Source organism: Brassica napus, chromosome C8 (assembly GCF_020379485.1).
Source record: "Brassica napus cultivar Da-Ae chromosome C8, Da-Ae, whole genome shotgun sequence".
NCBI classification, from domain to species: Eukaryota; Viridiplantae; Streptophyta; class Magnoliopsida; order Brassicales; family Brassicaceae; genus Brassica; species Brassica napus.
Genome location: NC_063451.1, coordinates 41,235,704 through 41,249,634, shown reverse-complemented (window position 1 = coordinate 41,249,634; position 13,931 = coordinate 41,235,704). Strand labels below are relative to the sequence as shown.

The 13,931-nt window shown below is 33.7% G+C and overlaps 3 protein-coding genes across 3 annotated transcripts; 1 reads left to right on the top strand and 2 right to left on the bottom strand.

The window, feature by feature from the left end:
- Window positions 1-1,350: 1,350 nt before the first annotated feature.
- Window positions 1,351-5,088, top strand: LOC106413360 (serine/threonine-protein kinase ATG1a-like). Its single transcript, XM_022708406.2, has 13 exons — window positions 1,351-1,828; window positions 1,909-2,026; window positions 2,172-2,230; window positions 2,315-2,379; window positions 2,478-2,571; window positions 2,639-2,719; window positions 2,801-2,912; window positions 2,990-3,044; window positions 3,124-3,302; window positions 3,387-3,649; window positions 3,716-3,953; window positions 4,031-4,107; window positions 4,753-5,088. The coding sequence occupies exons 1-13, from the start codon at window positions 1,598-1,600 to the stop codon at window positions 4,939-4,941; spliced, it is 1,761 nt and encodes a 586-aa protein (XP_022564127.1). The 5' UTR covers window positions 1,351-1,597; the 3' UTR covers window positions 4,942-5,088.
- A 297-nt stretch (window positions 5,089-5,385) lies between these two features.
- On the bottom strand, window positions 5,386-7,248 carry LOC111208874 (transcription factor bHLH67-like). Its single transcript, XM_022708476.2, has 4 exons — window positions 6,960-7,248; window positions 6,089-6,625; window positions 5,704-6,009; window positions 5,386-5,645 (listed from the first exon to the last, which is right to left on the bottom strand). Exons 1-4 carry the CDS (start codon window positions 6,990-6,992, stop codon window positions 5,574-5,576), a joined length of 948 nt encoding a protein of 315 aa, XP_022564197.1. The 5' UTR covers window positions 6,993-7,248; the 3' UTR covers window positions 5,386-5,573.
- A 3,889-nt stretch (window positions 7,249-11,137) lies between these two features.
- On the bottom strand, window positions 11,138-12,482 carry LOC111208609. The gene has a single exon (XM_048764894.1). The coding sequence runs from the start codon at window positions 12,372-12,374 to the stop codon at window positions 12,042-12,044; it is 333 nt and encodes a 110-aa protein (XP_048620851.1). The 5' UTR covers window positions 12,375-12,482; the 3' UTR covers window positions 11,138-12,041.
- Window positions 12,483-13,931: the final 1,449 nt, after the last annotated feature.

Below are 13,931 nucleotides of genomic sequence, written 5' to 3'. Positions count from 1 at the left end.
GTTTAGTGATTAGGATTTAGGGTTTAGTGTTAGTAAAATTTAGTTTTAATGTATGATTTAGGGTTTAAGATTTTCCAACGGTTTAGAGTTTACCCAAAATTTAAGGTTTAACGTTTAGGGTTTAGGATTTAGGGTATAAAGTTTAGTATTTTGTTGAAGATTTAACAATATTAATTTATTTATTTTTTGTAACTATTTTTATGTATTTTTATTATTTTATTTTAAAAAAAGATAATTTAATTTAGATATTCAATTTTATTTCATTTTTTAAAAGATATCAAATATCAAATACTCAAATACTATTGGTTGGTTAACCCAGAGGTTTCATCCAAGAATTTCTCTTTTCATTTCATGATAATTAGAGCTGGTCAAAGGTGACGTGGCTTTGACAAACTGATAAGTTCAAGTTTTGTTTTGTCGGATTTATTAGCGATAAACATCCATTAAATATGTATCCTTACAAAAATAATCTTTATATCCATCGTTCAAAATCATGATATTTTGTTACTGGTTATACAATACAATCCATCGACATCAAAGTTTTATTTTGACACTTAAACAACGTGATAATATGAAGAACTGTCGGCTAAAATGAATCTCATGGCTTCTATGGTGTGACATATTGTAACAAAGATGCTGATTGTATCACTGGATTTATTTCTTTGCACGGGCCGCTGCTTAGTAAACCGAAGAGTACATTAATGCAACTATTATTTCATTTGGCAAATATAGTTTGTAGTAGCAACCCGGTTTTTAAAGTATGCTTTTCTACCTTTTTTATTTCACAAGAATAATTTTTAAATAACTGATTCTAACATATTAACCAATGAATTGACTACAATATGTTGTTTTGTTTCTTATTATAAATAGAACAACTCCAGTTTAGAAAAAACTGAATTAATGTTTTATCAATGAAGTGGATCTACCGTGTGAGGAAGACACTAATGCACATTAGAATATCATTAAACCATTTTTCGGTTAATGTTTAATCTGCAGTGATAATAAATTAATTAGATTTCTCAGTTTTGTAATTCAACCCATTGTTGACTCATTCATCAACGATTAAATTATCAATTAGACCCATATTTTTTTAACAAACTTTAATTGCTCTAAAGAGATAATCATATAAATATAAAGAAAACCATATGTTAATGACAATAACTCAAAAGATTAATTACATAAAACAATTAACAATCTTTTTTGTCTTTTTTATTAAATAAAAAAAGGGTAATATTCTGAGATATTTCCTAGGTCCTTTCCTCGTGGAACTTGGATCCAAGACGTCAAATTTTTTCTCAAGGTTTGTTGTCGAGTACAAGTAATAAACTCTTTGTTCATAAGCTTAAACCAAATCTCATTCTCTCCCACACACACAAACAAAAACAAAACAGAAAAAAAAAATATAAAGTTGATGATAGCTTTACTGTATAATTAATTATAACAAAAACAGTTCGTTGTTCTTTAAAGAAAAAAAAGTTAAGATTTTTCTCTGTTTCGTCTTCTCTCTCTGCCTTCGTAGTAGTGGAAACACAATGGACGTTGGTTCAACTAAAGATCCGAAATTTTAAAACGGGTAAAAAAAAAAAAAAAACCCGGGATGGACACGGCACGACTTGTGGGTGACTACGAACTTGGACCGAGACTCGGGTCTGGTTCCTTCGCGGTGGTGTGGCTAGCGACGCATCGATCGTCTGGTTTGAAAGTGGCCATCAAGGAGATTGATAAGAAGAAGCTTAGCCCTAAAGTCAGAGACAATCTCCTCAAGGAGATTTCGATTCTCAGCACTATTGATCATCCCAACATCATCAGATTCTACGAAGCTATCGAGGTTTACTCTTTTGTTTCTTTTGTATAAATTATAAAAGTTTGAATTTTTGGAACTGAAATTGATCTGGGTTTTGTGTGTAGACTGGAGATAGGATCTTCCTTGTGTTGGAGTATTGTAGTGGAGGTGATCTTGCTGACTACATCAATGCCCATGGCAAAGTCTCCCAACCTGTTGCCAAGCATTTTATGAGACAATTGGGTAAGTAAGATCAGTTTTTGTTCTGTTTTCTTTTTTGAATCTATGTTTTATGTTCATGTGTTTTGTAGTTTTTAAATTTAGTATATTTTCTAATGTTTGAATCTCTCTCTGTGTTTATGTTGTTGTGTTTGTGTGTGTTATGTAGCTTTAGGTTTGCAAGTACTTCAAGAGAAGCATTGTATCCACCGAGACTTAAAGCCTCAGGTGAGTAGAAATAAACCTCCTTATGTTTTAGTTTGATTGATTTAATTACAAGTCTAGTCATATGGTTCTGTTTTTTTCCTTCAGAATTTACTTTTGTCGTCCAAGGATGTAACTCCATTGCTAAAGATAGGAGATTTTGGGTTTGCGAGGTATTATTATTTATGACCAAAAAAAAAAGAAGATGTTTTTCTTTTTATGGAAAGGTCTTAGTTTTTGGTATGTAGATGTTGAGATTTTTGTTGGCTAGGTCTTTAACACCAGAGAGCATGGCTGAAACATTTTGCGGTTCTCCATTGTATATGGCTCCAGAGATTATCCGGAACCAAAAGTATGATGCTAAGGTGAAGAAAGATTTAATCTTTTTTTTTTCTTGTCATTGTTTGATTGGTGTAATGGATGATGTTACAGGCTGACTTATGGAGTGCTGGTGCCATTTTGTTTCAACTTGTTACTGGGAAGCCACCTTTTGATGGCACTAATCACATCCAGGTTTGTTGGACTGCCTTGAACCGATTAATTGCCTCTTGAACTTCTAATGAACTTATGGACTTTCATTATGCTTCTCTACAGCTTTTTCAAAATATTGTGAGAGACACTGAGCTGAAGTTTCCTGAAGATGCTTTGAATGAGATTCATCCTGATTGTGTTGATCTCTGCAGACGTCTTCTACGCCGAGACCCAAGTATGTTTGTTATATGATTCTTTTGTTTGTCTTCTTGTCTTTATGTTCTAATGGAAAATATGTTTGTTTGACTGCAGTTGAGCGCTTGACGTTCCGAGAGTTCTTCAGCCACAGGTTCCTTCAAGCGCCAAGGTAATAAATATCTTGAGAATTTGATTAGCCATTTAATCAACTAGCAACCTTCATCATCTTTCATACCAAATGTTGTCAGACAAATGCCTGGTGTTGCACATTCTGATCCCAACCGATCCAAATCAAGTTCAGAGAATGTCTACAAACATGGGAGTTCCTCTAGTGCCTCAACTTCTAACGTTTTGATGCAACATGATAACTCTTGTGAGAAGACTAGAAAAGACAATGAGGGACAGTGTTCATCAAACCAACTCGGAGGTTTGTTATTTGCGTCTTGTCTCTATTGCCTTTTTTTATAAGCTCAAATCACTCAGAATCACTTTGATGTTGTCTTATGTGCAGTAATTGACTCTCTTGAGCTCATAGAGAGGGAGTATGTACTTGTAAACCGTCCTTCTGAAGGTTCATCAGAATGTTTCGACGCATCACTTCAAGATTCAGTTGAAGCACAGAGACCATTGTCTGATGTGTCAGGACCACGACCAGAAACTGGATCATCATACCTGTTAACAGAAGTCCAACGGTTAACTATCGTTCATCCTCCAACGAAGCTCCAAGTCTTGCAGCAGTATGCAGAAGCACTTACAGAAGTAGCTCGCGAGATGGTAACTTCCAACTCCTAATCTCTAGAGTCTCTCAGATTGATAACATTCTAATACTGTTGCATACAGGACAATGCAGGACAGGTGAAGGAATCTTTTGCTGTCACACTCGTTGTTTTAGCTGCATGGAGGAAAGCTTTAGAGATATGCGATTCTTGGATGGTGTCCGTTGGAGAGGGTAGAGTGAACACAACAGCTCCAGGGACTTCAAATTCACCAGCAGTAGCTAAAACTTGGGTGACACAAGAGTTTGTTACTGCGTTTAACCAGGCTGAGACTTCGTCAACTCGACTAAACCAAACAAGCGGTTAGTACTTAAACCGAATGTTCTCTTTTATGTTTCTTTGCACATTCACTGAATGTATCTCCTTCATCTCATTGTAGCTGCTAGTGCTACTCATATGCCTGACGCCATGGAAACAATATATGAGAAGGCACTAGCATATGGCAAGAGTGGTGGGGTAAGTAAAAAAAATTCTATCATGAAGTCTGAGAATTTTGTCAAAAGCTTTCCACCTAGGCCTGCGGGTTCGGGTTGTTCAGTTTGGGTAGTTCGGTTCAACATAAATCTTACCAGAAGTAACCCGAAATAAAGTTTGGTTCGGTATTCGGTTAGTTTGGTTTTTGAAAATCCTACCAAGTTTTTGATTCAGTTAGATTTCAGTTTTCTTTTGTTAAAATTTCGAATAAATTCGGTTAATTTTGGTTAGTTCTGTTCAAAACTTCAAATCTTGGTTAGTTTGGTTCGGATTTTTGGTATGGTTGAGTATAATTTTCTCTTTTTTATTAAGAAGAAAACCAAAGTAACCGATGTTCTTAGAAAACCTTCCAAATTAAATGGATGCGAACTAACTAAAATTTTGGTTTGGTTCGGCGGGTTTGGTTTGGATTTTTGGTATGGTTTGGGTATATTTTTTTTTTTTTAAAGAAGAAAACCGAAGTAACCGATAACCGATTGTTTTTAGAGAACCTACCGAATCAAATGAAAACGAACTAACCGAAACTTTGGTTCAGTTCAAAATTGCAGGCGTACTTCCACCTTTGTCCTAAAAGTCTGAAACTTACTTTGTGGGTTGGATTCAATGTTCCTCTTTGTTGTTTTGCAGGCGGAAGAATATTTGAATAACAAGGAAAGTGCAGCAAGATTATACAAGAAAGCAATTCTTCTACTCTCCTTTATAATAGAGGAAGCAGTGACCCTACCTCTAAACCCTCCATTCTCATTAACCCCTGACGACAAGAAGAGGATTCTCTACTACATCTCTAACTTGCAGCATCGTCGGTCTCATCTTTAGTGAAAAATCGACTGCTACATTGTACAGAAAGAAACTTTCTAAGCTTGGCTCTGCCTTGAAGTCAAGTTTATAACATTTGGTGTTTTCTTATCTCTTGAATCTTCAAAACGGTTACTCTACTATTTGATTATGCGGTGACCAAAAGTATATGCCTCCTCTCCACCCATTGTATATAGTAGTATAACATCAAAAGCTTTAAATACCAAAAAAATGCTAGCTTTGTCGATTATTTGTAAGTGGTCCCATTAGTATTAAACAGAGTATTACAAGCCCATGAAACCATATGATAAAAAAAAAATCATACAAACAAGTGTTTTCTTTGTTAAAACATCATCGTCATCAGATTCAGCTTATATGATATCGACCATACCATATGATATTGACCATACCATTACAAACAAAACAATTTATTATTTGTCAATAAGCGGAAGTCAGCCCATTAAATAGAGATAAAAGTCAAACCATGATTGATGATAAATATCATAAATACAGATGAGGTCAAACTTTAATTACATGGGACCAAAACCCCACAAAACACCCAAAGCCTAAGAAAACATGTTCGAATAGTCCAGTAATAATACAAACATAATTTATTTATTTTGTTTTTTTCATTCTTTAATAAAAAATCGACTTTATGTATCGAAAATCTGATGCACCACCTTCGTTATCTCCTCGGCCGATTCTAGCTTACAGTCATCCTCCATCTGCTCCAGTGATATATCGTTAAATATTGCATTTAATAAAAATGAAAAAGTAAGTTACCTTGAGGTTGAAGCAATAAGAGACTGATGAACAAGACAATGACGAGATATTGAGATGAAGAACAGTGAGTCTAAGCTTTGCAAGTGAAACGATTCCTTTCAGAAGCTGCCCTTGTTTCTTCCGACACTCAACTTTAAGGTTAACGTGGTTCTGTATCAACGTAGCTTCGATTCTTGGGACGCAAGTAACTCTGTTTTCTACTACACTACTCTGTTTCGTTCTCTTTTGCAACTCAAGTGACTTTATGACTTGCTCGAGGACCTTCGCGTAGTTTATAGCTCCTCCTACTATAGATGCTTGGTCTCCCTGCAAGACAAAACACTAAACAAGTTTAAAGAGGTTTTTGAGGGTTAAAGATTGAGACTTTCTTTGTTGTGGAGATTACTCGTTGGATGTAAGAAGGTGGGAGAAGAGAACGTAAGGAGCTGATATGTTCGTTCATCTGCCGCCGTCGATTACGTTCAACAGCAATGTGGTTGATTCTTTGATTCTCTATCTCTTCAATGTCTTTACTTGGTTTAGTTTTCCTCCTCTTCCCTCTCGTCACTTCAGGAGGGTTGTTGCTGATGATTTTGCGCTTGCGTCTTGAGTTTGGTGTTGATGAGGAAGAAGGAACTGTCATGTCTTGTTGTCGGCTAAAGGGTAGTTCTTGGCTTGACAAAGCTTGTCTGGTTACTTCCATGGATGTGGTTGAAACTGGGTAGGTTTCATTGTGTGAAAGATAGCTGTCGAGTTCCCAATGGTTATGGAGGTTCTGAAGAGACAATAGTTCTTTGAATGATGTAAACGGTAAAGGGTCTTCTTCACTTTGCAGCATCTGTAGAAATGGAACTGTGTCTTGCATGCTTTCTTCCTCCTCTTCTTCTTTAAAGGCAAAGCTTTGGGCTTCTAAGCTTCTCCCATCAGCATTTTGATCCAAAAACTGCAAGAAAGACGGAGGATTTAGATTTTTCTTGGTGAGAAGAATGAAACTGTGTTTGTTCTGAGACTTGTGAGTTTTAGTGTAGAGATAATAAACAAAAGTAGAAGGGAAAATGGAATGTTTTCAAAGTAGATGGGAAACAAATTGATTGCAGAATCTGTTATTGTTTTCTGTAAAACAAACAAGAAAAGCATTGAATGCAAAGCATCTGGGCTCATTAGGGAAAAATGAGTAAATACAAGTCTGTTTCTCTGAGCATTGAGAGAAAAAAAATGATTCAAGGGGAAGAGAGAAAGAAAGTGAAATCTTCCTAAATTAAGCAAAATATACATACACAGGGGTTGATGTGTCCTTGAAACCTCTCCATTTGAAAGCTTTTGTTTGTTATGTATTATTATAACGCAATAATGTGTGTAACAATAAATGCTTAGAAGCAGAATAGGAAACTCATGTACTCTCTTCTGATTCTGAGTCTTTCTGGACTTGTAACTGTTAGCTTTATATAGAGAGCAGTGACTCTTTAGTAGCTATTGAATAGAGAAGAAAACAGTGGAGCTGTAAAAAACCAGAGAGGTAAGAAAACAAATCTATTTAGGTACTGTAAGAAGAGCTGGTGAGGCTGAGCAGAGCATAGGAGAGGAGAGAGGGAGAGAAAGATTGATTATTGGTGGAGGCAGTTTTGTCTTGAAGTGGAGACAGAGACTTTGTGGGGACATTCTAATTTACACATAAGAAGAAGGTAAATAGAGACAAGTCATGGGTAAGAGAGCTTGTATTGGGTTTCTGTCATCTTTCTCATGATGTCTCAATCATCCTTTCTTCACTATACATCATTACATTACACACCACACCATTCCTTTTCTTCAAAGCTCAAAAATCAAAGCCTTTATACAGAACTACGCTGCCCCCATCATTTTATAATGTTCTTATGTGTGGTTTTTGTCTAATATCTTGAATCTATAGATAATGTGACACTAAAGAATCTTATGTATTATTGATGCCTTGACTTCAACGGCATTGAATAGTGTTGTACTATAAAATGTCCCAGTTTTGTCTACAATCTCAGTCAATGGGTAAAATTCATAGCCAGTCTCTCAAGTCAACAATCAACATCCTTAACAAAGAAACAAGGAATCAGCATTTGCATTGTTAATGAAGACCTTAGAAACCTTATCAACTATAAAACTAAAAACTCCAAAGAAAGTTTGAATTCTTTTTTTTTTTATCGTGTGTGTGTGTACTGTGATCTGGTTTGCTACTGTCACACACGAGCTATGGTTACTTGCTCTAAGGACAAACATGCCCCACTCTTATTGATAGGCATGTTATCAGAGATAAACCCTAAAGATTCAGATTCTTCTATAGTAACATAACACAAAGAGACCTAATCTCAAATAAAGCTATGTCCTTTCAGATACCCATTTTAAGATAAAACAAGGAAAAAAAAACTTCATAAACAAAAACAATGACATAGCAAAGAACAATGTAAAGGAAAGAACACGAGAAAGCAAAAAAGAAGATTGAGATTTGATCATGAAAATGACAGAGAACCAGATATATTAACCGTCTCCGGCTTGCTTTGTTGTTCTAACGCTCGATTTGTATGGTAACGTGACTGATACGGTACTCTCTCCGGATGTAATCAATCACTTTGTTAAGCACCATAGCATCATCAGATTCTTGTTTGATTTTGACATGACAAGAAAACAGGAATTTTCCAACTGTTATTGCCCAAATGTGAAGCTCATGAACAGACACCACTTCTTCAAATGAGCTTCATCGGTTAGTATAGCTAAACTATTTGCCTTAATGCCACCAACAACTTCTATGGTCATGAACAAAATACATAGCACGACAACGATAGCGATAGCGAGCTTTCGCATCGAAGCAGAACGTTCCTTTGTATCGCTTGTAGAAGTTGAAAACACACAAGATGTTTCTCCGCAGACTTTATTTCTTGTTGAATCCATCGGCCAAAGAAACACAATGTGAACTTTGGACACTAAAAAAATTCTATGAATTGTGTTTGATACAAGACTACAGATTCATTGGAAATTTTCATATTTACAGCATTAGCATATCATTTATTCATGTTTATTTTCAATAAAAGGACATTTTCACAAATATTTTCTTTATTAAGAAACAAAAGACTCTTGTATCCTTTTTTTTATATATAATAAAAAAATTAAATAAAAGTAATAATTGTTTTTGAATTATACGTTTTTAAATTCGAACTTTTATATAATCTTTTTTTTCCAAATTTTTTTTTGAAGTTCAAAAATTATTTTTGAAACTATTTTTTTTTAATTAACTTTTTAAGTATTTATTTATATAGTTATTAGAATCCTAAATTCTCATTCCAAAACGCTATCCACCCCCTCAACTCTAAATATTAAATCTAGATTAGTTAATTCTAGAGTTATAACTGATATTAGGAATGTGGTATTTTAAGCAATTTTCCTAGATTCATATATATAGTGATTAGCTTTTAACATATTACTAACATCATATAATGTAAAAAAAAACATCACGTAAACTTTCATAATTCAAATTTGATACACAAATGGAATATAAATAATGTAAACATGCTAGGATAATATTGGCTTACTCTTCAAATGTTTCCAAATATTAGTTTTCATGCGCTTCACGGGTTTTACATTTTTTTTTTGTCTATAAGATAGACATTTGTTGACTAATATAATCTAATAACTCCGATACATAACGTAAAACATAGATTTAGTTACTTGTTAGTTTTCTTAAACAGACCCATTTTCAAAAGTAGTTAATGAACTACGTATTTTTTTGGGCCAAGGAAATGTTTAGGCTGGTGCTGCCGTTGTTTCCACTTTCCACGTATAAGTCTTCGCTAACGATATTTGACTTTGACCGAAACTAGAATATCGTGGAAAATGTATTTAACTATTAACTTCACGTGACATCGACCTCGATTTTAAAAGATATATTTTATATTACTCATCCAGAGACGATTGTGAAGTTTCGAGTTTAAAAGTTATCGATTGGATTTGAAGTTTGTATGTAATAGTTTATTCTTTGAGATATCCTCAAAGATGAAATGTTTAAAGTGAATTTAAAAACTGATAATTATTTAAAACTATGAAAATATAACTCAACTTATATTACTTACGTCTCTTTGTCTCTTTTATACTCCCTCTGTTTCATATTAAATGTCATTTTGATCTTGTGCACACAAATTAAGAAAATAATTAATTTTGTATATTTTCTATATAAAAATACAATTAACTATATACCTAACCATATTTCAACCAATAGAAAAATAAATTACTGTATAAAATTAATAAATTTTGCATTGAAAATCGAAAACGACACTTATTTTGTAACGAAAAAATTTCTCTACAACGACACTCAATATGAAACAGATGGAGTATATATTAGTATTTGTCTTTTATATTTATGATATGAAATTTTAGAGCATCATTAATTTATTGGTATTGTTATCTGAGTTAAGTGTGAAAACAAAATCATTAGTATTTTATTAAGTAGTTAAGTGTCTCAAATAATTGAGAAATCCATTTAAAATTTCTCATTCGTGAAAGGTTCACACATTATGATTCCCTTTGACATGATCGTTTCTTCAACTTATATTTAAAAACCAAATCTTATGTTATTTTAAATTGTGTTACGTTTGTTTAAATTTACTAGCTGGACCTTAATACCATGTGGAAGAATGAGTACATATACCGCATATCGTTTATATACTAGTGTATCTTTCACATTTTGAAGTAAAAATAATTATAGTATTTGAGTATGATGAAGAATTCATATTTTGTGTAAATGTGAATTTACATTCTTTAGACGAAAAAAAAATGTAGAAATTTACACCTATCCCTTATTTACTAAAGCACAAGTCACCTAGCGAATCAAAATTTGACACATGACATCTGTTTAAAAAATTAAAATTAAAATGCAACAAAAAATAATGTTAGAACCTAAAATTTCTAAAATTCGAAATAACTAAACCCTAAAAATTCTCACATTATCACTTCCACTTCTTGACAAAAAAAAATTTCACGTTCTAAAATAACAGTTACCATTTGAAACTGTTTTGTTCTTATATAAGTTTGACAAAACAGTTTTACTCTCTATTAAACTCCTCCTCTCTCCTTCCTCTCTCCTTTTGCTTTTCTATTGTTTCATATTCTTCTTTCTTACGACTACGGAGTCCTTGACTGTAGCAAAAAAAACATATGGTTTATGTTTCAAAGCTTTTGAAAGCTTAATTCTCCAATAAATGAATGACAAATCAAAGTTTTTTCAGCAACAAAGGTAACAATAACCATCCCTAACTCTATTGTACAAAAACAAGTATTTTACAAATCTGTTTCTATGGTTTAATTTTAGAAAATTTCTCGCTTTGCTTTTTTTTCATCTATTTTAGCATTTCAAAGGAAAAAAGCACAGCTGATACTATATATTTCTTTTCTTTTATTATTTTAGATGCCGAAGAACAGAAGAAAAAGGTACGTAAACAAAATAGGTCAATTAATTTTCATAATGGACTAAACTAGACTAAACTAATTATCAATTTATGGAACACGTTTATTTGTTTTGGTGATAATTCAGGGAAGGAGTAAGAGGCTCACCTTAAACCACACTTCCATGGCCCCTAGAAAACTTGAGAAGTACAACAAGAAGAAAAGAAGAAAGGAAAAATGTTGTGATAATTAGAAATAAAAAATAGGGCATAAGAAATTCGGGTTGTAGGAGAAAAAAGACTTATGTCTATTATTTAGACTCGGTAAGTATTCCATATTTTTCTTGTGTGTGTTTAACTTTTTATAATCTATAAAATGTGGTGATATCTTATTTTTTATTCAATATACACTTCTGATTTTTTTTCCTTAAATAGTTTTATTAAATTTGTAGATTCCCTCAAAAAGAAATGCCGAAGCAAATAGCATCGTTGTATAAAAAGAAATATAAAAGAATATGACCAAAAAAGTAAACATGAGTGAGAGAATAAGAAAATAACTACAAAATATAATAACCTCAAAACTAAGTTGACAAATTGTACTTTTGTAAGATATATATTTTCGTTGTTCGATCATATTTAATGATTATATTGGTTTTGAAACAATATTAACATTATATATTTTGTGTCTATATTGAACTGTTGTAAATTATAAACATCAAAATTTTAATGTTATCTTAATTATAAATTCTAATAGTATGTTCAAAATAAACATATTTTATATTAGTGCCCGTACATAGTACGGTAATACTGGTATCTTTACAATGCATGAGCCAACATACTCTCTTATTCTTCTTAGCCTAATATAATACTATATATTAGAAGGATCTGAAAAAAAAAAACGTTACTAAAGTGCGGTTATCTAAAGTATATTTGGTATCCATGAATCAAGACATATTCATTCAGTTATTCCTCTTTGATGGAACTCAATCTTCTAGACACCAAGTAATTTTCACACCGTTGAGGTGGAACATCATCACCCGAGCCAAGAACCGTCGCCGGCAAGTGACCTTCCATACATTCTTTAAGAATCAAGAAACCAATCTCACCACCTTCGCCGTCACCCTCAGATTGGTCACCACGACGAGACAAATATAAAAGCTCTTCTAGTTTATCCCTTCTCATCCTCACTTTTATCCTTAAGGGACCCTTCTTTTCTCCGGCCTCCAGGTTCTCTCTCCGTCCTCCGTCGCCGAACACCGGGTGCACGTCGCTGCTTTTCCAGAGAAAGTTGCCCATCTTTTTAATCTTCCTTTTCTTTTCAAATGCTTGTTGTTAATTTGATACGTGTATGGCTTGTTTATATATGTGTAGTATAGTCGGAGATGGTTATAATTTAACACATTATATTTAATATAGGTGTGGACAGTTTTTTTTTTTTTTTTTTTTTTTTTGCTAAGATCGATGCACATAGTTGGCAAAAAAAAATCGGTTCACATCCTATTTCATATTTTTCGGTTTTGTTAAAGTAGGACCCAAACTGTACCTGAACAAGAAGAATACTCGGTTTGGCTTAGTTGGATCTAAACGTGTTTAAATGTGGATACAAAAAATACACTTTCAGTATATATTTAAACAATTTTGTTGTCAGACAATTTAATACACTTTCAGTATATATTTAAACGTGTTTGCTTCTAGAAAAAAGTGGATACAAAAAAAAAATACTAAACAAATTTGTTGTCAGACAATATAATATATATAATATTTCCAGTATATATTTGATTAAAATATAAATGACTTGGGTTCAGTTATTCTACTTGCATTTTACGGTTTAGATCTGGTTTGTTTAGTAGAGGTTATTGGTTGTTGTATTTTAATGGATTTGAAAATCTGAACTAAATCTAGTGTTATTGGATCTATGATTTTAAAATCTGTATTAAAATCATGTGTTATTGGTTTAATGATTCATAAATTCTATATCAAATCAAGTGTTATTCAATCGTACGGATTTACTAATATATTTGATTTTATAATGGATTTGAATAGATTTGTTTGGATTTTTTAGTTGAAAATACAAAGATTCAAATCAGAGGGAAAACCTCCGGATTTACATATTTTACTTGGATTTATAAATACTATATGGATTTCTAAATCAATCAAAATATATAAACCAATAACGCCTCCTTAGTCCGGCGTAGCGTTCGGTTTAATATAAAAACTCAAATTCAGTGTCGGTTTGGTTTTGGACGAAAGATTTTGTTTGCCGAACCGTACGAGGAAGGAATTGAGTAAGGATGTTAACTACGATGCATGGGGCATGCGAGGCTATTAGATGAAATGGAAGATGGCTACTGAAATTCTTGTGAAGTGCGACTCTCGAAGCGATCTTCAGCAACAGTGTCTCTGACACCAGCCTCTCACCGGCGCCTCATCCGGCGTCGGCTCCTCAGCCAAATCTCTGTTCCATCACCGCCGCTGCTGATGAAGAAGAAGAAGCCCAAGAAATCTCCGACCAAGTCCCCGCCGAAATCGTCCCCTTCGACGAAATCGAATCCCGTTGCAAATGACCTGCCTATTCCTGGAACCAAGATTGTTTCTGATGCCCGAATCGGCTGTTTCGCCGTCCCGGTTGCTCAACAATTGCAAGATTCTTCGGATCTAGCTTCCGTCCAAAGTGATATCCCGACTTGTGTGAAAGTGATCGCCGTTGAACAGGCAGATCCATCTCCAGCTCGCGATGAAATTAACTCTCCAACCCTAGAGTTGAGCGTAGTTGATCAGACTCTCCGCTCCTCTGTTGAAGTATCGGATGATGCGACGGTCTCAATAGACAAGAGATCCTCAGATGTGAATGTC

Coding starts and splice junctions, on each gene's coding strand:
- LOC106413360 (XM_022708406.2), top strand. CDS start 1,598: ATGGACACGGCACGACTTGTGGGTGACTACGAACTTGGACCGAGACTC. Junction 3,303..3,386: donor TTCATCAAACCAACTCGGAG/GTTTGTTATTTG, acceptor TCTTATGTGCAG/TAATTGACTCTCTTGAGCTC. Junction 4,108..4,752: donor CATATGGCAAGAGTGGTGGG/GTAAGTAAAAAA, acceptor GTTGTTTTGCAG/GCGGAAGAATATTTGAATAA.
- LOC111208874 (XM_022708476.2), bottom strand. CDS start 6,992: ATGGAGAGGTTTCAAGGACACATCAACCCCTGT. Junction 6,626..6,959: donor AAGGACACATCAACCCCTGT/GTATGTATATTT, acceptor TCTTTCTTGCAG/TTTTTGGATCAAAATGCTGA. Junction 5,646..5,703: donor CTTATTGCTTCAACCTCAAG/GTAACTTACTTT, acceptor TCACTGGAGCAG/ATGGAGGATGACTGTAAGCT.
- LOC111208609 (XM_048764894.1), bottom strand. CDS start 12,374: ATGGGCAACTTTCTCTGGAAAAGCAGCGACGTGCACCCGGTGTTCGGC.